Source organism: Phyllostomus discolor, chromosome 5, assembly GCF_004126475.2.
Source record: "Phyllostomus discolor isolate MPI-MPIP mPhyDis1 chromosome 5, mPhyDis1.pri.v3, whole genome shotgun sequence".
Classification (NCBI taxonomy): domain Eukaryota; kingdom Metazoa; phylum Chordata; class Mammalia; order Chiroptera; family Phyllostomidae; genus Phyllostomus; species Phyllostomus discolor.
In genome coordinates, this window is record NC_040907.2 from 129,965,292 (window position 1) to 129,986,949 (window position 21,658).

Genomic DNA, 21,658 nt, shown 5'->3' on the forward strand with positions numbered 1-21,658 from the left:
ATGATGTTGCCTTCATCTGAGCTGTTTTGAGCTGGGCATAGAGAAGTGACAACAAGATTTGTAAAGAAGACTGCTTTTGACTGTAAGTGACAAAATTTACTATTAGTATTTAAACTGTAATAAGTCCAGGTAATGGTTCTTCCAAGATATAATGTCATCAAACTTGGATTCTTTCCATATTTTCCTCTATCATCATCTACATCTCGTGATCCCTTATAAGTTCAGTATGGATGCAGCAGCTCCAAATTTCATGTTTTTATACAAGTACTTTTTAGGAAGTAAAAAAGTGAGCTTTTTCTTTATATGACATGATCTTTTATTACAAAAAGAATCTTTCTCAGAACAACCCAGCAAACGTTTCCCTTGCAGTTAGTTGGGACAGGGTCACGTGAAGCACCCCTAGACCAATCAGTTGTAAAGAATAATAGACTAGTCATGATTGATCCCTCAAGGCTGGGTAAATTTCTGAACAAGATCAGTGTTTAGTTATCAAGGTAGAATGGGGAAATGACTGTTGGGTAATTAACCACTAGAGTCTGCCACAAAAGACATTATGGAAGATGAACAGATAAGAATTGAATACTTACTAAATGTGTAAGATAAAGATTACTGAAAATAATTTAGATCTTGAATCATGTATCTTGTTAAAATGTCTGTATGGTTATTTCCTACTGTTGTGGGGAATGTCTTTGAAGGAGCACACCCTGCTTAGCCTCAGGCTTCAGTTCCTAGAGAAGAAAATCTCAAACTTCTTTATTTTGTCTCTGTTTTAGTTTTCCTGCCATGACACACCTCCTCATGTAGAATGTATCCCTTGTGAGCAGACCCACTTCACTCAACTCTGTACTGATCAAGTGGGCTTCCAGCTTGATTACTAGGAGACCAGTTTTGGCTCTCCTCTTTTCTTTCCCACTCCAGGAAGTATATCAGAATGTGTGTGAGTGAAAGGATATAATTAGAGGGGTAACCTTGAAGCCATTGTAATTTGCAGGAAAACAGTAAATCATTCTCTAGCTTCAGTATTTAAACTATTCTTACTACCAAATTGTGGACCTTGTGACACATGTCACAAGTAATTGAAATACACCAGTGTGTCTGGACCCCTAGGTCAAAAGCTTTGATCCAGAGGACAACCCTCTTCTTTCTTTGTGACCACTGTGTTACTGCCATTACGCTGTTGCATTTCTTGGACCCAAAGGTGTTTAAATTGAATGGTGAGATTTAAAAAAGGGAAAACCCCGGGCTTCTGAAGTGAGAAACACACCCACACACACTCCGACAACATTCAGCCCATTGCTAAGCATGTAATTAACACTTAAAAATCAGAGTTTACAAATATGGATATTTACCTATAAATTCAAACAGCTTTTATCTAAAAAATTACATTGTAGGGGGGGAAATATTGTGCAGTCACATTTGGCACGTTTCTAGAGGACAAGATCTAGATTGAGTGGGGATTACTAAGAGTTAAATGTTCAACAATTAAGCCAAAAAAATAAAGGCTCCCTGAGTAAAGAGGAGAAATATGAGGTCAGTCTTGAAAATGTCCAGCTATTTTTAATATAATGAGAACAGTTTGTGCAACATTGATGTAACCTGGCAGCCAAGGAGAGTGGACTGGAATGCACATACATTAATGATAACCACCACACTGTACTAGTCAGTAGGGGTGGTAGATGCCACTGAATGAGCATGTGTGCTGTGTGGTCATCACATTCAAAATGACTGAGTGAGTAGAGCAATGAATCTGCATAAAATTTTATGTTAAGCTTGAACATTCCTCCATGGAAATTTTTCAGATGATTCAGAAGACTGCAGCTATGGGCAACTGGTAATTGGCAGCTTCATCACAACAATGCACCCACTCATGTATCACATCTCATGCAGTTTTTTGGCAAAACATCAAATCATCCAGGTGACTCAGTCCCTCTACAGCCCCAATTTCACATCCTGTGACTTCTGGCTTTTCCCAAAACTAACATCACCTTTGAAAAGGAAGAGATTTCAGACTGTCAGTGAGATTCAGGAAAATATGATAGCACAGCTAATGGCAACTGGGAGAACTGTGTGAGGTCCCAAGGTGCCTACTTTGAAGGGGATTAAGGTGTCATTGTCCAATGTACAGTGTTTCTTGTATCTTGTATAATCTTTAATAAGTGTCTCTGTTTTTCATATTACATGGCTGGATACCTTCTGGACAGACCTCGCACATCAGTGCAAAATATCTGGAATTGAATAAGAAGAATGGGTTGGGAGATCTAAGTCAGAGCAAAAACAGTCCCTAATGAGAAGATTTTCATTAAATTGTAAAACTTTTCTTTTCTTGAGAGAGAAGCAGCACAAGACGGTGGAGAGAGCAGGGGAGCTGGCATCACGCAGACAGGAAGGAGGTTAGCCCCAGCTTCCCCTGTTGGTGCCTGTGTGGCCACGGGCAAGGCGCTGCAGTTCCCTGAGTCACAGTTCTTAGACCCTCATCCCATATATTGGAAAAATACCACCTGCCTCACAGGGCTGTTATTAGGATTATAGAAAATATTTTAAAGGATATGGCCTGGATACAAATTTATGAGACAGAGGTCAGTATTACAACTTTATCTTTCCTCGTTCTTTTACTTTTTCAGTGACCATTGGGAAAGGAATGTTGCATTAAAAACCTTGATAACCATAGGAATGGTAGTGAATCAGTGTCCATACAACACATTGTGCTAAGTACTTAACCTGTCCTCACAGCAGTCCTACAAATGGTTTTCCATTTGACAGAGGAGAAAACCAAGGCTATGAGAGGAATATTCTGTTCTGATTTAGGTAGTCTCCAGAGTCCATGTTTGAATGACTCAGCTCTTTCTTTCCCTCCTCTCTGCCAACACACCTACACACCTACAAAGTCACCCTGTGGGCTCTATTCTTTAAATTCACACAAAGGCTAAAATCACAGTGATTAAGAACCACACATGGCTTCGCACTTCCATGTCCTGCTGAATCCAGTGCCTGGGGACTTCGTTTGGACACCTACTGCTTTGGGTTTGGAGCTTGCTGCCAATAAAGTTTCCCATTTTCTAAGCAGCTGCGAGAGCCGCAACCAGCTGGCTGAAATATGTTTGAATCTCATCCCCTCGACCCGGAGACAGCTGTGCTTATCTGTAGGAAGAACTCTGGAAAATTGTTTTGTGCTTTACAAGACACTCTAGGCAGGATGAGAGAGATTTCTGATTTGAAAAGAGACTAAATACAAGAACAGAACTTTTTAGTATTTGCCCATTTTAGACACTTTCTAAGCTTCTGATATTTACTCACATATAAAGTTTGTGAGTCCCAGATAAATAGAAGACAGTCATTTTAAAGACACTTTAATTGTTTTCCTCAAGGTGCAATTTTTACACCTGACATAATCCTCGCCTCACATCTGAGATAATAGCACTCTGTGGCTCCAGGCTTCTCCTGGAATAATTTCCGAAGCACACTTCTGTCTTGTTACCTGCCGCCCTTTCCTTCCAGTGTGTGAATGAAGCAATAATGGTATAAATTAATGCTGCTGCCTCTAATTCTAGATTTAAACCACTGACACAGTACATAATCGTAATGTCTGTAGGTCAAAGATAGCACCCAGATTACCAATTAAATGAGATTGGGGAGCACTGGATGTTAAAGTAACACACCAGAGTTCAGAAAACTGGCAGCTTTATCAAAAGTTTTATTCTTGCAATTGTCTAAAGCTAGTTATGTTCTCAGTATAGCTCTTACTTTATAGATAGTTGTGAAATTCAGTTTTTAATTTAACAGTACGGACCAATGTGCAGCTCTCTCTATGGAGCACATCTTTGCCTGTTCTCACCCCCTCTTCCAGGTGTGTTTTCCCCATCTCTTTCCCTCTTTTCCGAGCTCCAAGGCCGTTCTTTTGCCTCTGTAACTTGTTTTCTGAGCCCAGCTCTTCAACGGCTCACTTTTATATTTGTGCCTTTCTAAATAAACTTTCTCTTATGGCTTAATAAAATAAAAATAAATAACAAAAATAGAGACTAATACTATATTTTATAGAGTCATGATAAAGCATGGTCAAATTTCAAAAGACTTGAAAAACTAGATTACATAGGAAATTTGCAATATGAGGCAGAATTTCAGATATACTTCAAAATGACAGGAAAGCTGACATTTTACTTAAAATTAGTACATACAATGTATATATACGTGTGTATATACATATACATATATGTGTGTACTCCATACTCTTGTAGCTTTTGTTTTCCTGATAAAATATTAGAATTTGTCTAGAGAAGCATAGGCATGTTTGAAGGCATCTTAAAGAGCTTAAGTGTATAAAAGCCTTGAGAGGTAATCTTAAAAAGCTGGGTGGGTGGGTTGGGATGGGAGTAGAAGATAGAAAATTATACTGCAACAATGGAAATAAAATTAAAAAATAAAATAAAAAGTATTTAAAAAATAAAAAAAAGCAAACTAAGTAAACAAGAAGAACAGACAGAATCATGGATACAGAAAGTGTTTTGATGATTGCCAGATGGGAGGGGAGTGTGGGGGAATGGGTGAAGAGGTGAGGGGATTAAGCAGTACAAATAGGTAGTTACAGAATAGCCATGGGGATGTAAAGTACAGTGTAGGAAATGGAGTAGCTAAAGAACTTATACACATGACCCATGGACATTAACAATGGTGAAGGGATAGCCTGAGGGAGTGGGAGGTGTGGGGTGGAGGGGGAAAGGGGAAAAAATAGGGACAACTGTAACAGCATAATCATTAAAATATAATTAAAAAAATAAAAGCTCTGAGATCTAAAGAAACCATCACTCTATTTTATTGTATTTTTTTAAGATTTTATTTTTTTAGACAGAGGAGAAGGAAAGGAGAATGAGAGGGAGAGAAAGATCAATGTGTGCTTGCCTCTCGCATGTCCCACTTTGGGGACCTGGCCTGCAACCCAGGCATGTGCCCTGACTGGGAATTGAACCAGAAATCCTTTGGTTCACAGCCTGTGCTCAATTCACTGAGCTACACGAGCCAGGCCACCATCACTCTATTTTATTTTACCAAAAATAGAGGTAGAGAAAATAGCTACTTGATCTTGTATAGACATATCTTAGACTGAATGAAGAACACATGTGAACTTTCTTTTTCAAACACACATAATATTATAATCACAGATATGGAAAGGTAAGTACAATGAGATTTCATGATAAAACTATGACATCTTGAAACTGAGGGGAACATGCTTGCTTATGCAGAAATCTCATTTTGCCAGACATAATTACTTTGGTCTCAGAACCTTTCTTGATCCAAGATTTTTTGACTACTGGTTTTCAGCCAGGTTTAACCAATGGGAGAGAATTGGCAGACTATTAGTAAGCAGTTGTCCACTTTGGGTGTTTTGGCTGCTTGGCATGGTTTCATTTTTTTTCTATCTCCTCCAGTACTAGGAATGGAATCAGTTCATGCTGATGGTGAGTTGAGGGTTGCCTTACAATCATCAATTTCCTGTATTAAATTTAATCTTTGAAGCATCTGGCATAGTTTTGTTTTTTTCTCACTGGATCCTGACTGATACTCACTAAAAGCATTGTGATGAACAGGGCTGGACTCATGCTACTTTGAAAAGCGTGTAACTTCTGTGTGTGTGTGCATGTCTGCTGGGATGACAAAAAGTTGTAGCACTCTCTTTCAGCTCTTGTAAAGAAATGCTCTCGTGCTGTTCTTGGCTTTTAAAGCAGGAGCAGAATTTGTTCTTAGTTTTGTTCCATCACAATCTCTTGTATTATTTGTCAGTTCACATTATAAGCTTATAAAAATGATAGCTTTAAAAAGCATAGCTTTATTATGTGCGTGTATGTGTGTGTATAAAGCCCTTGTCTAGTGTATTATGTGGCATCACACTGAATCTTAAGAACCAATCCTGAAATGCATTTTAATTGTAGTTACACGAAGAGGAAATAAAAGCTCAAAGACACTAATTAACTGCTGCTCAGGCTGCATATGTAAAGTATGGGGAAGTTGGGTACACATATTGGCTTTTTACTAGAAAGCTGATGTTTTATTCTTGGGCTAATGGACATTTTTTTATTGATATATTAAAATCATCAAGAGTGATATTAATCTAAATGTGGGAACTTGGGATTTTTTATAAACCTATCTTTCAACAGATTTGTGTTCAGAGTTTTAAACATAAATATTAGTATCATTTGATCGTAAAATTTTGTGCTATTCCTAGATGCTAAAAACTTCCTGTTTTATGGACCTCGAATATAGATTTCTTGGCAATATTGTTTAGGGGAAGATTAGAAAAGAATAATTGAGATTGTTTGTCTTAAAAATATTTTGCACATGGTTTCTCTACTTAGAGTTGTGTAACTTATTTAAATATCATTTCAAGTAATCCATTTATTTGCTAAATATGTCCTGTAGCATGTCTCAAGCAGTTATACAGCATGAAAAAGATAATATTATCTCTTCTACATAACTCGTATTGCCTTAAGGTGACTCTGATGTTAGATGAAACATAGATTGCTGTAATGATGTATGAAAAGACAATCTGGCCTAGTCTGGGGATCATGAAATGCTTTCCTTGGGGAAGTGATCTTAACGTGAGACCTAAAGAAGAGGAGGAGGTTCCCAACCCAAAAGACAAGAGATTATTTACTTCTAGGTAGAGGGAATGACTTGTGGAAAGACTTGGAAGTGAGGAGATAATATGTGGCATATTTTCAAACTAAAATATTTTAGTTAGTTTCATTATATGGTTGGATCAAATAATATAAAAGCAAGAAATAAAGTTGGCTAAGCAGGAAGAGACAAGATCTTATTTAGGGCTCTGTAATCTGTAAAAACATGTTTAGAATGAAGATATATCTTAAATTTCATTGAAAATCCATCAGTGTATTGTAAAACAAGTGGATATTTTAAGAGACCATTTTTGCATTATTATAGGGAGTGGACCTAGAGAGGAGCAAAAATGCAGAGGTAGAGCCCAGAAATATATTGCAGTTGTCCGAGTTAGAGAAGGCAATGACCTGCTCCAGAGCGGTAAGAGTAAAGAAAGAAAGATGTTGATTGGGTTATACTGAAAGGCCTTGGTGATTGACTAAATGTGATTGGTGAAGGAGAATAGTGAGTCCAAAGAGATTTTTAGTTTTGTTTAGGTGACTGGCTATTGATGTTTTCTTAACTAAGATAAGGAATGTTAGAATTCAGGTAACAATGAGAGTTTCAGATTAATAATCATAAGTAAAATAATGATAATTATAGCCTTATGAGTCCATTAGTAGGTTTAGACTAAGAAAAAAGACAGAGAGCTTAAAATCCAAATATTTTCAATATTGGCCATTTCTTTTAAAAAATCTGTTTAGAGCCCTGGCTGGCGTAGCTCAGTGGATTGAGCTCGGGCTGCAAACCAGGCATCGCAGGTTCAATTCCCAGGGCACATGCCTAGGTTGCAGGCCATGGCCCCCAGCAACCGCACATTGATGTTTCTCTCTCTCTCTCTCTCTCTCTTTCTCTCTCCCTTCCCTCTCTAAAAATAAATAAATAAAATCTTAAAAAAAAGAAAGTGGGCAAATAATTGTTAAAAAATAAAAATAAAAATCTGTTTAGAAACAAAATCATGTGCTAATCAAGCATTGAGATAAAATTAGGTTATTGTTAGAGGTTCAAAGTAGATAATAAAAACATTGATTTAGATGATATATTTTTGCTAACAAATATATTTAAACATTTCCTGTGCTGTACAACTACCACTGTCGGATCAATATAGAGATGGAAATGGGACCTGTAAGTTGGAGACTATGCAAATCTTCAGATTTTTTTGAAATAATTATTTATACTGTCACTTGCTATGTACCCACACGTATACATAATGAATGCCCTTTCACTCTGCCTGTGCTAGCTAACATGTTTCCAGACAGTTTAACTGAGAACTTTATTTTTTTAAAAATTTAATTTATTTCTTTTTAGACAGGGAGGGAGGGAAGGGGAAAGAGAGGGAGAAAGGTATCACTGTGTGGTTGCCTCTTGCATGCACCCTGAACTGAGGACTTGGCCCACAACCCAGGCATGTGCCCTGATTGGAATCCAACCAGCAATCCTTTGGTTTGCAGGCCAGCACTCAATCCACTGAGCCACACCAGCTGGGGCAATTAAGAATTTTAAAACTAAGTAAGGGTTAAAACTTACAGAAGCTTCAGGGTCAGCAAACCAAATCCTGATTTCTATTGTGAAGCCAAAGTAAATAAATTTATTTTATTTAATTTGGGAATAAGAAAAAAAGGTTTAGTTTGTATTTACACCAGGACACATTTTAAAGGTGAAATAAATGCTATGCAATTCCATGTTGCAGAAGCTATAAGATTTTCTTACGGTTTTTCTTTGTCTTATTGATGTGTTTATTAAGATTCACATTTTAAAATTTTTAAATGTTTTGTTACAAAATAGTCTTAATCTAAAAGTCTCTAAGTGGTTTGAGGACTATAAAAATATGACTATTTCTATATGTTATTTTGAAAAAATTGTTGCATTGAAAATGATGGAGTACAAACATGATCAAACCACCATCTAAACAAAATACCTTGGCAAGTAAGGTATAAGGGTATACTCTTATTTTTCTTAGTTCTGGCATGCATTACAAAAATTCAATAACTTTCCCATAGCAGTTATTGGGTAGTCGATTTTTTTAATTTTAGACGTTGTATTAATGTTAGTGTAATTGCACCAACTATTTCACATGTGAAAATAAATACACATTGGCAGTGACGTATTACTGAAAGACAGGGCTGTGTGATGGATAAGAGCACCAGGTATTGGAACCAGATTTCTTGCCTCAAATTCCAGCTCTTTAATTTAATAGCTGTATCATCTTGAGCAAGCTACCAAGCCATCTGGTTCTGTTGTTTCCTCATCAATGAAGTGGAGATAATAATAGTATTTACCTCACAGAGTTACTGTGAATTAATTTATGTTAACTGCTTAGCATAGCACCAACGTATAGGAAGCACACAATAGATTATTAGCAATTTGTATAATCTTTATACTTGGAGCCACACATTTGCCTTTCAAGTATTGCATTTGTACAGCTTAAAAATCCCAGGAGTCTTTCAGTTCAGGTAAACATTGAAATTCACAAGAATAGCACAGGATACACTTGGCATCAGTTTACTCAGAAGGCTATAGGACAGGAAATACATCTCTCCAGGTAACATCAGGCTTTTCTCCACAGGAGTCCCAGCAACAGTAGCTGGCATGGCACTTCACACAGGAGTTGGGAAACTATGTTTTCCCTAGATGAGAGCCCAGGTGCAAGGAGATGAGATTCACATCATTGGGAATGAGGTTCACTTAACCTTATCCTTATGAGGTTCACTCATGCTTATCCTTAAGCATAATCAGATTATATCTGATTAAGGACTTGTGTCCAGAATGTGAGATCTTAGGATAGTATAGTATAAGACATTCTGCTGTTCTGACATAATATAGATGAGAAACTTAGAAAATAAAAAAGGAAAAACTGACATGTCTTTTTTTCCCCAATGTTTCTCTTGACCATCAATAATTAAAATAGGATTTTGATAAGGGCCTTTCCCCAGACATTCCAACTGGATATAGTTGTCAAGGCTTACATCACAGAAATTGCATGTTGCTTTTTGTAAAAAGCTCCAGACGGTCTATATACACTAATCACATGGAGGAAAAGTTGACATTTCATCGGGAAAAAGAAAATGCCTTTTGTAGTTATTACGCTCCTTTTCTGTAGCAAAGGATTTTAGACATATCTCTAAATAGGATGGAGACTTTTGTCTGAAAACATTTTTAGAAGTGGGAAAATTTTTACTGTAGCTTTACTGAAATCACAGGGTACATTTCACAGAAGAGACATTGCAATAAAACAAACTATGTTTCCTGTATGACTCTCTTTAGATGGTTATCATTTGAGTTGTTGGCAAATACATCTTGCAGTTAAAGTAAGAGCTAACTTACTGAACATAATACTTTATGTTCATTTAGGTCCTCAAAACAAACAAACAAACAAACAAAAAACAGGGACAGAACTTCCCAATATATGTTTGGATATCCAGGGGTGTCAAACTCATTTTCACCAGAGGCCACATCAGCCTCATGGTTGCCTTCAAAGGGCCAAATGTAATTTTAGGACTGTATGAATGTACCTACTCCTTAACAGTTAAACAAGAGCTCAGTGCTGCTACCACACAAAACAAGGTGGAGGGCTAGATTCAGCCCATGGACCTTGTGTTTGCCACCTGTGAATTATAGATGATATTGAGAAGCCTGTTGTGGCATTAATAGACCAGCAAGCTCGGTTATTTTGAAAACCACACCAGGTTGTAAGAATAAGCACAGGCCACTAACTTAGGAAGGGAAGCTATCTTCCTATTTAAGGATTTATCTAGGACACAGACCTTTAAATTAGGTCAAAATCCTCTTTAAAAAGTTACTTAAAACCTTGCCCCCCACTTATGATAGGGAGTTGGGGGGATAGGAAGCTGCTTATATGTATGAAAATACATATTTACACATTAAGTTTAGGAGGTTTGAAGGCCTTAGAAGCCAATTTTACTTCCATTTGAAACCTTGATTAAGAACACTTCATGTCAGCCCTGGCTGGCATAGTTCAGTGGATTGAGCACGGGCTGGGAACCAAAGTGTCCCAGGTTCGATTCCCAGCCAGGGTACATGCCTGGGTTGCAGGCCAGAACCCCCAGCAACCACACATTGATGTTTCTCTCTCTCTCTCTCTCCCCCCTCTCCCTTCCCTCTCTAAAAATAAATAAATAAATCTTTAAAAAAAAAAAAAAGAACACTTCATGTCAATCAGATGGGTGTGTCACAGGTATTAGGGAAAATGGTCCTTCTATGGTAAACATTTCAAGTTACATTTGTCCAGAAGAATTTTCAGGTCTTGAATGTAATTTTTAATTAAAAAAAAATAAGGACCTGAGTTTTATAGGCTGATTACTTTACTCTACAGGTCTTTAGAGTAAATTAATATTCTTTTCTCACACAGGTACATTTGTGAAATTCAAAAAACTTTGTTTAATAAGTTGAACACAGAGGCCCTAATGAGATGCATTACCCTACTCAAATTACCTTTGATTTCACAGAACACATTCTAGTGAATCCTTCTCTTGAATGATTTTTCATGCAAGTAGACCTGGATAAAAGGATATATATAATTTTTTGCAGACATAAAATTATGCAGTTATTTTCTTTGAGTAGGTGGGAGCCATCACTGGGCCTCCAGCAAAATTCCCTACCAATTGCTTGGCTCGTCTGTGATTTGGCTAATAGCAGAGAGCTATGCATCCAGCACATGTAGTTCTTAGACCCAAAGATCTTCATAGTATGTCTTACAAGCTTTCCTTATGAAATAACAGTATTCTTGTAGAAATTTCCCTAACCTTCTGTGAAACTAGTCTTCATGCTTTCCTAGAAGGATAAATGGTCCTGTTTTATTTTATTTTATTTTACTTTATTTTATTTTATTATTTTATTTTATTTATTTTTTAGTCACTCTGAGAAGTTTTACTATGGCCATTTAGGATTTTAAAATAAAAGCACTTGTCAGAGACCAGCATAAAAGATCGCGACAGTGCTAACAGGGCTTTGTTGATTCAGTGAGGAAAGAACATAATCCACTTCCCACATTTCAAGGCATGGATTGCACTGAAACATCCTCTCTAGACCACTGGTTTGTACACACCAATGATAGGAAAAAAAAATCAACAGGTAAGGAAATAAATGAAATCTATACATGACAAGATTAACAAGTGAAAAGGAGGACTAGACAATGTAAGTTTTAGGGTGGGAGAGCTAAAGCTACTGGGGAAGTCCTGAGTGCCAGAGGACTCCTGGGACCCTCTTCTGCGGCAGACTTCATGGCAACAGAGAGTCCTGGGAGTAAACCAAATACTGTCACGTTTGAGAGAGAAACTTGCCAAGTATCCTCAGTACTATCCATGCTAACTCATGATTTAGAAAATACTTTCTTCTTACGGTGACATTGGAAACAACTTCAGAATCCAAATGGAATCCAGGAGGTTTTTAATGAAAATCACTAATTATTAAAGTACAGATTTTAGCCTTCAATCTGTCCATAAAGTAATGTTAATAACAAAGGGTGTTATTCTGTTCAAAGTCTAGTTTCTTTTGATTCATGAACAGATTTAGAAGCGCTAAGTGCCCTCTGAAATACATGAGCGCTTCATGAAATCCTATTTAATGTTTCCAAAACATTTGTCATTCCTGCCACATGCACAGATTTTACATTTCTGTCTTCAGTACATAAAAAGACTTAAAGATGTATAGTTGTCAGGTAGTACTGCCTTTCAAATTACATATTTTTGTTGTTGTCTTTTCAAAGAATTTCAGGCTTGGAATATAATGGAGCTAATTAACATTATTTTTCTCTGGGAAGCAGCCAGCGAGATCACTGCCCTAGGCACATAACTGAGCTTACTACTTTTCTTCGCTCATGTATTCTGTATATGAGATGAGAGTCTGCAGCCTGCAAAGGCAGAATACTCAGGCTGGGCAGCTATTGATGGATTTTAGTAACCGCAGTGCTGGTGTTTGAGTCTCAGCCCTGACAGCACACATCACTAAGAGGCAACTGAGAAGGCATAGCTTGCTGTGTGAATAGGTTGTAGATGACAATCTGTCAAACTAAAATAATAGAAGATGCATTCATTGTATGAAAATAAATCAACTTGGCTTAACTCTAAGGTATTTTTGCAAGATCCTAGGAATAGTACCCCATTTTTCCCTTAGATTATTTTGTGGACAACCCAGGCAGCATAACAATTAAAAACAGAATCATGTGAGAAGAGATTTCCTTTAGTAATATAATTAGTGCATCTTCATAATTAAGCAATTTGTCAGTTCTCACAAGAAGGAAATGATATTTAATAATAATCAACTATTTATTAGTCATTCTACTCATTCTTTACCCATGTTATTTAAATTAAATAAGTATTTCTTACAATTTAATATCTTAACAAACTGGGGAAAAATGGTTAAATGATTTGCCCAAGTTACCAAATGGCAGGCTTGGAATTTAAACCCAACTTTGCTAAGCCTTGGCATTTTCTACTTTAACACACTGCATGATACATTGAACAGCTCTGTGTTTAATAAAGATAATGTTTTAAGTTAGGAGATACTCATGAAAGTAAGTGGTATACATGTATGTATATATTCATTCATGTATATGATATTTAGCTTAAACTATAAATTCCCTGAGAAGGAGAGTTTTCAGCTGTTGTTCTTATAACTTTACTTATACATAATACAGCTTTTATTGTGGAGAGTCATCTCTTAGAGAAAGGGCTCAGTATCAACTCCTGAAAACAGGGAGATCCATTACAAAGAAAGCAATGAGCCTCTGGACCTGACAATATTATGTAGAATTTATAGAATCCATTTTACTGAAAACCAAGAGAAATAAATGAATTTAACATATCATCTTAAAAGATAAAATGTGGATCTATTTGTGCAGAAGATAAATAGATAAATACTCAAAGACAGATGTATAGATTGATGTAGATAATTACACACACACACACACACACACACATATATATATATATAAAATGGGAATTAACTCATTTGTTTTTGGTACAAAAACAGTGAAACATTTCAGCTTCAATAATATTAAGCCTCTTTAAATCCTGATTGCACTCTTGAGTAATATTTATTTTTCCCCCTACAGTTGGACAGCGTCACCTCCCTAATCCAAGCAGCCAAAAATTTAATGAATGCTGTAGTGCAAACAGTGAAAATGTCTTACATCGCCTCAACCAAGATCATCCGAATTCAGAGTCCTGCGGGGCCCCGGCACCCAGTTGTGATGTGGAGAATGAAGGCTCCTGCAAAAAAACCCTTGATTAAAAGAGAGAATCCAGAAGAAACATATGCAGCTGTAAGACGAGGCTCAGCAAAGAAAAAAATCCACCCAGTGCAGGTCATGAGTGAATTTAGAGGAAGACATGTCTACTGAAACCACTATTCTACTCTAGTGCCTATATTACAAAGTCCTGGCTAAACACACTGCTTCAAGTTTATACTTGATTAGTACTGTAAGTTCACTAGCTTTTAGAGTTTAATCCACAAGTAATGTAAAACACTGCAGGCTGAACCAACATGAGCAACATATATGTGGAATCCATGTCATTGTCATCTCTGTAAACTTAGTAAGTAATCAATATATGCTTGTTGAATGAATGAAAACTTCAGGTGCCATTCAGCCTTTCCCATCACAGGGAATATCTTACATTTATTATCAAATGGACATAGGAAATTCAAGTAAGTCTTATTCATCACTAATAGCTTGATTGCATTCAGCCTTTTACTTTTAAATCAAAAAATTGACATAAGCTCTTGACTTGGTTTTCAATGAAAACAAGAGACTTCATAATATATTTTTTTGTTAAATCTTTACCTGACCTGACTGACAGAGATGTGTGGCTCCTGCTGTAGGGAAAAAATAAATCTCTACTTGTCTATATCTATTGTTAACTCATCAGGCTAACATTCATCAGAAACTAAATAAGCTGAAGCAGTTAAGCTATGTCCTAGATTTTTAAGATCAGCCTCCATTATTAATGAAGCAATTTATTAACATTATAAAGCTTCCAGTGATTCTTGATGCCAAAAATGTGGCTTTTAGGGCCCCATTGTGTTTAGTAGTTTTGCACATTGAGAGTTGGTTTTAAGTGGGTTCATCATAATTCAGATATGGAGAAGAGTTATTACCCACTTGGTGAAATGGGACATCTAACTATATCCCTCCATGAATTATGCCAACAGAAGTGTAAGTAGCTCTGCATGACTCTAAAAATTCATTTTGATCAGCTTGCAATTATAATTAAAAGGAAAAGACCAGTTTGAGAAACACTTGGCATTCAGTTAATGGCAATGAAGCTGGAATGATGTTTAATAACATGGTTTTAAATAAAAGTCAGTGAGATAGTTTTTTTTTTTATTAAACTGTGCTCACTATGCACACTCCCAATCACTGTGCTCATCCCTAGCTGAGTTTGTAATGAACTTCGTAACAGTCTCAGAGTCTAGTGTGTTGTTTTTCTCACTCTTTGTCTCTCTGTCTCTCTTGTGCTCTCTTTTTTATTCTTGGGAGGATTTAAATTTCTGTTTCACTTTTTCTCACACATATAGCTTCCATTTACAGATTTTAAACATGTATTCCCTATTCTACTTTATTAAAATGATATTAGAACTATAATTGAACTTTGTACAACATTGTTATTAATGAGTTGTTTTAACAACCAAATCATCTTCATTTGATGAAGTAAAATTCACACATGCAGCACCAGTTATGTTAGGAGATCAATCTGAGTATAAGAATGTGTGAAACATAAAAATGCATAAAAGTTGAGACATGATGTGCATGGTATCTTGAACAAAATGGTATGGGAAAAGTATTTATTTAATAGGTTATTATTAATTGTGGGAAAATGTTAACTCCTTTTCATCCTAATTAATTATTTTATGCTTCTAAAATTTGGGGTCACCTGGGATCAGCACATGAACTTCCTAGAAACTAAAAGTAATAAACTCCTCCCTGTCTTGAACTATACACTGGCAGACAGTAATTATTCTGGACAGAGTACAGTCCCTTAAAGAGAAAGCAGTGCAAAAGGGAATTAAGGAATTCAGATAATTCTATGTTTTAGAACTAGCTAGATAAATGAGGCAAAATAGGGAGTTTCTTTCATTGAAATATTGCCATGATTTTCTGCTCTAAGAGTAGACACTACAAGAGTAAAATTTATGACACGTCCTTTTTTCAGGTAAAAGGGAAAATTTGTAATTTATTTGAGAAATACATTTTTAAGATACCACCATACTTCTAGATGTACATCTTAGTTCCTAAAGCCACATGCTCAAGAATCACAAGAGTCCCAATTAGAAAACCAAATGCCCGTTTGATCCTGCATCAGTTTTCCACAGGTTGGAATTTAGAATGAATCATTAGATGTGGAAAGAATGGAAATAACTTGAAATTATTCAAGTACCAAATAACCTGTATATCATTTAAAAAATTACTCTGCACACAAAATGAGATGTGAACAAGGCCCCCTCTTCAAAGTAGATAGATTTCCAGCTTAGCTCAAAGTAAACAACTTATAATTAAACAAAATTTAATTTAAAAAATTAACTTGGAAAATATCCCAGGAGTAGAGTCTGATGTAGAAATCAAAGGAGTAGTAAAAACAGGATGCACAGAGCTGAGGAAGGCATTTGTCCACCTGAGTAAATTTTTGCATTTGGCATCAATGGAAGATATAGTCCAATTCAAATCTGCTAATGATGTAAGTGTTTATATACAAGAAATATTAACAGCAAAAATATTAATACATATTTGCATTATAAGCCTAGTTCAATGAATCTAATAAGTATTAATGCATGAGATATATTTATACTGAAGCACTTCTGTAGGGGAATGGCAGAACTTTAACGAGAATGATACCTTGGTGATCTCTCTACACATCTTTTCAAATCACATCCTAGAGGCTGGTGTTCCCTCTGATGATACATTTGCTTTTTTCTTCTAATCAAAATTCACCTTTTTATTTTAGTGAAATCAATTTATGGAGGAAACAAAAATCTTTGAGAGAGAGAAGAGGGTGTAGACCACCTACAAGGACAATCTCATCCTGGATTGCCACCAGCATCACCATCAAACATTAGACCAGGATCAGAATGATAAGTTAGAAAATATCCATGAAGTCATAATCCACTAAAGATTCCTCTAATCATAAAAACTGAAGGTTTCACCACACAAGAAGGATGAGACATATAGATTTCTCCCTTTTATATATCACAAGTAAAAATTATTAGATTAAAATATCTGTTTCTAACAGAGTATCTGGATTTTATAGGTCAGGAATAGGTCAGGGAAAAAATTTAAACAATAAGTACCTACAATAATGTGCTGCTTATCCCCTTTCTCCTTGTCTTATGATATGAGTGAAAAACTGTAAATGTATTAGAAAATATAACACCCTTGCTCTAGCTGGTGTGGTTCAGTGGATTAAGTGCCGGCCTGTGAACCAATAGGTTGCCAGTTCGATTCCCATTCAGGGCATATGTCTGGGTTGCGAACCAGGTCCCTAGTAAGGGGCACACAGGAGGCAGCCACAAATTGATGTTTCTCTCCCTTCAATCTCCCTCCCTTTCCTTCTCTCTAAAAATAATTTTAAAATCTTTAATAAAAAAACACATTGTTTAGAAAAAAAGAAAATACAATACCCTTAAATGTGTCTTCTGGCTTTTGCAAATTGCTTAATTTATTAGCATTAATATAAACATATGTCCCCCATAAAGTCCTTCTGTTTAAGGGGTAAGAACCACCATAACTGCACAAAAAGGCCCATTCTCACATACTTAACAGTTTCAAAGGAAATCACTTTTCAATTCATACCACAGCAAGACAGTGACTACACTGTTAAGTGCCCAATTTGGGCCTCGAACCCAATAATTTGTGCTCCTCAATTTCAGCAATGCATGGGTGATAAAAACTAATGTCTGCAGCCAGAGAAAGTATTTTCAGGGGCTTTCAACACCTACACTTTCAAGGACAGTTCTTTCACATTACCCATCCTTGCACTGAGCATCCTCCTAGTGACTGCTGACACCCTTCCATCAGAAAGATACAGTCAGGATTGCTCATTCTAGTCAGTTACCTGCAGTTAATGTCCTTTCCCCCTGGTCCATGCACCAAAATGATCTCTCATCCCCTTAGATATCTATGCCACATACAAATTAAAAAATATATACTGAGGTGTTCTAGTTAAACTTATGAATTTTAATTTTCAGCAGCATTATTCCTTGTTTGTTTGTTCATTTGTTTTTTAATCTATTCCAGAAGGTATTCTTACTCCTTTTGGCATCAGATGCACACTGCCATGCTAGGGAATATGGTTCCCATGGATACAGTTTTCTGTATGGTAGTGGCAGAATGAGTGGAATGAAATCTAAGACTTTTCCATGTGAGATTTGTCATTCTTTGCCGAACTTGTTGCAGAATTGCCAGCTTGCTTCAGTATCATTTTAAGCCATTCTTCAGGTCAGCAAAGCAGGTATCAGAATATCAAGTTGAATGAAAACTGTGCTTTCTTTTGTCAGCTTGTCTTCTGCCAACCAACCTGCCTGTTGCATATTTAAGAATCAAATAGCTATTTTTTTCTTTGAGAAAGTCAGAAATGTTTCTGTCTGACTTGATCAGAAATTCAGGGGTATCCAGGTAAAAGACTGTAACCTGCATATTTTATTAATTCTTTTTAGGCAACTTCAAAATTTCTGCAACTTGGGAACTTTTATTTATGTACCATTTTTATTTATATGTCATATTCCAGGAATCAACACTTATTCAGATGAAAAACTTATGGCATTTCTTTTGTCATTATTCTTTGCCCACATCATTATGATATGTTCAGTATTAGTATTTTACATGTTACTACCAAATAAACAAGCCATACTTAATGATAGAAGCATCTACACACAAAGTAGTTTTGAGTTTTCAATTTGGCCCTTGGTTTCTATTAGGAAAGAAAATGTGAGTGTCATTAAAATCAAGTATATGCAAAAAAAAGAGATGTCCTTATGAAGGTTGTGACATTATCCTAGACATCTAAATGAGAGGGAGAAGAAGAATTCAATTTGTAAATTATTTTTGTCATTTTTAACCAAGTCATATGAACAAAAATATTTTCTTAAGCAAAAGAAATAATAGTTTACAGCATTAGTCATTTTTACATGTGAATATTTTTATTACCCAGTAGGATAGATAGGAACTATCATTGAACACTTCAAAAGATCAGTAACACTAACTGAACACCATTTCCAAATAGAACCCAGCCTTACCAGGAACCTGTTACAGGCAGTGACGGTTCGCAGGGCTGGCCTTCATGCAGATATCAGAATGAGATGTTCATGGCTGCAGGCTGGCTTATAGCATCCAATGGTCCCCATTGCTTTATGGAAACAAACACAGGGATTGACTTTCAACATGAATTTGACAAGTTGGAGAAAAAGCAGTAAATACAGAGCACTTCTAAAGAAATATGGGTAAGAAAGTGACAGAGGTGGCGGGGTGGATAAGAAAGGTAATTGCCAAAGCAGGTAACATTTTTAGCCAGAAGAAGGAAAAGTTTGGTTGTGTGAAGACTAGGCAGCCTCCTCCTGAGGAAGAGTTTAAGGATAAGGAAGAGTTTAAGAATTTGAAGATACGGCACTTGTCTTTGGTGGTTTGTGTGGAGGCATGTTGGAGGCAGGAGGATGAACTCTGCAACAGTTGAGAATGAGTTAGTGATATGGTTTGCAAGATGAGAAATGGAAATTCAGCCAGTTTCCTAGACTGATAAAGGGTAAATTTTTTCCAGTGTCAGAGCTAGTCAAGATAATCACACATTCATATATTTAGTGAATATTTGTTGAACAACTATGATGGCCCAGGCACGACTATAGGTTCTTAGGGTACAATAGGTGACAAAACAAACAGTGACCCTTGCCCTCATGGAAAGCTATGTTAAATGCACTTACCTTATTAAAACCTCTCAGTAACCCTATGGGGTAAACACTATTAGCTCCATTCCATACATGAGGGCAATGAGGCTTAAACAGGATAAGAATCTTGCTCAAAAATTCAATGGCTCTAAAAATGAGTTTGTTGTTGTACTTGAGAATCAGCAATTTTAGTCAGCACATTATCTAGACTTTCTGGAAAAAATGAGAGTTTTTTTTTCAGTTGAAAATAAGAGACAACTTTCAGATGATGTCTTGCTTCCTATGTAATGGTAAAGACTAAAACTTTAAAAAATACCATTTATCCATACCTACATTATTCAAAGCAGATAAAAGACAAGTACATAAATAATTAGCTGCATATTTTTACCTCTGATAACAGAATGTAGAGTATCAGACATATCAGTGAATATTTGATCTGATTATCTATGTGATCTGAAGTAAGATAAAAACTTTGCCAAATTATTTTTATTCCATAGAGGAGAAAAACACAATGAAATAGCATGTTTCAACCCATCTTTAGCATTGATTGGTGAAAAACATTTGTTAGTATCATTTTTTTCCTTTTGTATTACTAATGTGTGTTTGCGTGTTTAAACTTATGGCCAAGGATTACTGAAATACTCTCAAGTTTCTTTTTATTACAAACAGACTCAAACTGTGGCACATATGTTCCCTTATGGAGATCGCAAATGTATGTGGTATGTGCCTGACTGCAGGTAAATAGAGTCCTTTAAATTTATATGATCTTCTTGCTAGAGCCCACCAAAGGTGAGATTCTTCTTGCCCATGTTGCTGGCCATGCTGCTCCATCTCAGGCCTGGGGAATTGAGTGACTTTCTGATCTCTCTGACAGTGGAATCTTAGGTCATCCTCAAGCTGTGAATGCATTTACTTATTTGGGGTCTTCGCTTTTGGGTACCTGGCAGTCATAGTGCTGCCTGTTTCCAACTGCAAGAAAAGAAATCTCTAAAGAAGGAAATTCTCTTTGAAAAAGACTCAGATTTCTAACATCTCTCTAAAAATCTCTTAAATGTAAGATATACAAAAGTCACTTAAATGGTATTAACCTGTGTTTTCATCTCCAACCAGATATTTCCTAGTTCTAAAGTTTTCATTTCTTTGCATGTTTGAGAATATGTGGTTTTTATTCTAGTTATTTTATCTTGAAGGCATGTAGTATTTCTTTAAAAAGTTTAAAGCCTTGTCTTAATAAATGAAAATTCAGTAGTTCAAAAGCCTGAAGATAACTTTTGCTTCCTATTCCAATAGCCACGTCTTACACAATCCCAGCTGAACCACAGACAAGTCCTATCGGTTTCCCGTTTCCGGGAACTATTGGAACCTCTCAGTGAGAGTCTATCTCATTCACCTGTCACTCGCTGAGAGTCTAGCTTAGACTGACAGGTTTCCTGGACCTGAGCTTCTAACATTAAATGTGAACTAGAGTGTTCAGTAAAAAAGCAAAGGGGCAAGTCTGAGGTGTTAGTTTATGCTCTCCATTAAACAGAACTTTACTCCTTCCTGAGACTTTAAACATAAAATTAATTTAAAAAATACTGTAGGGGTAGTGTGCCATGGTTTGCCAAATTATGCCATTATGACTATGTATTCTTTGGGTTGGTATACAATATTTCCATGGGCATATAAATACGAGAATTTGAGCAACTGTATGGCAGGGTTAAGCTGTGTTTCCAACCGGTTCTGAAAATTCTCCTGGTGTGGGATAGTCCCTCCAAAGAAAATTTCATTAGGCCTAAATGACAACATAATGATTTTCCCTCTGTGTCCATGACTAACAAGTTTCTGAAGACAAAAGTAGATGTATGTGATGCCCAATTTAGTACCTAATAGTTGGGACTTAAAACACAATTGTCTTGGGCAAGTGAGGTGATTAAGTATGAATCAAAAATTCTAGTGAAAGATTTCTAGATGCCTCTGCTTTCTATTTTGATTATATTTTTAGTTCCATAGTGACTTAGCAAAAATAAAATAATCATTTATTTTTTGTACTTTTATAAGCAGTAATTTGGACAAACTTAGTGACATTTCTGAAGGCTATATGCATGTTGTAATTCAGGATGAAGGCAGATTTAAACTACGTCTG

The 21,658-nt window shown here is 36.2% G+C and overlaps 1 protein-coding gene across 2 annotated transcripts in view; it reads left to right on the plus strand.

Moving 5' to 3' along the window:
* CTNNA3 (catenin alpha 3) overlaps window positions 1–14,878 on the plus strand; it is a 1,497,017-nt gene extending 1,482,139 nt beyond the window's left edge. For both annotated transcript variants that reach the window (XM_028513307.2, XM_036026898.1), the window contains exon 18: window positions 13,718–14,878. In XM_028513307.2, the coding sequence (XP_028369108.1) occupies window positions 13,718–14,005 (288 nt within the window). In that variant the 3' untranslated portion in view covers window positions 14,006–14,878. The remainder of the gene's footprint in view (window positions 1–13,717) is intronic.
* Window positions 14,879–21,658: the final 6,780 nt, after the last annotated feature.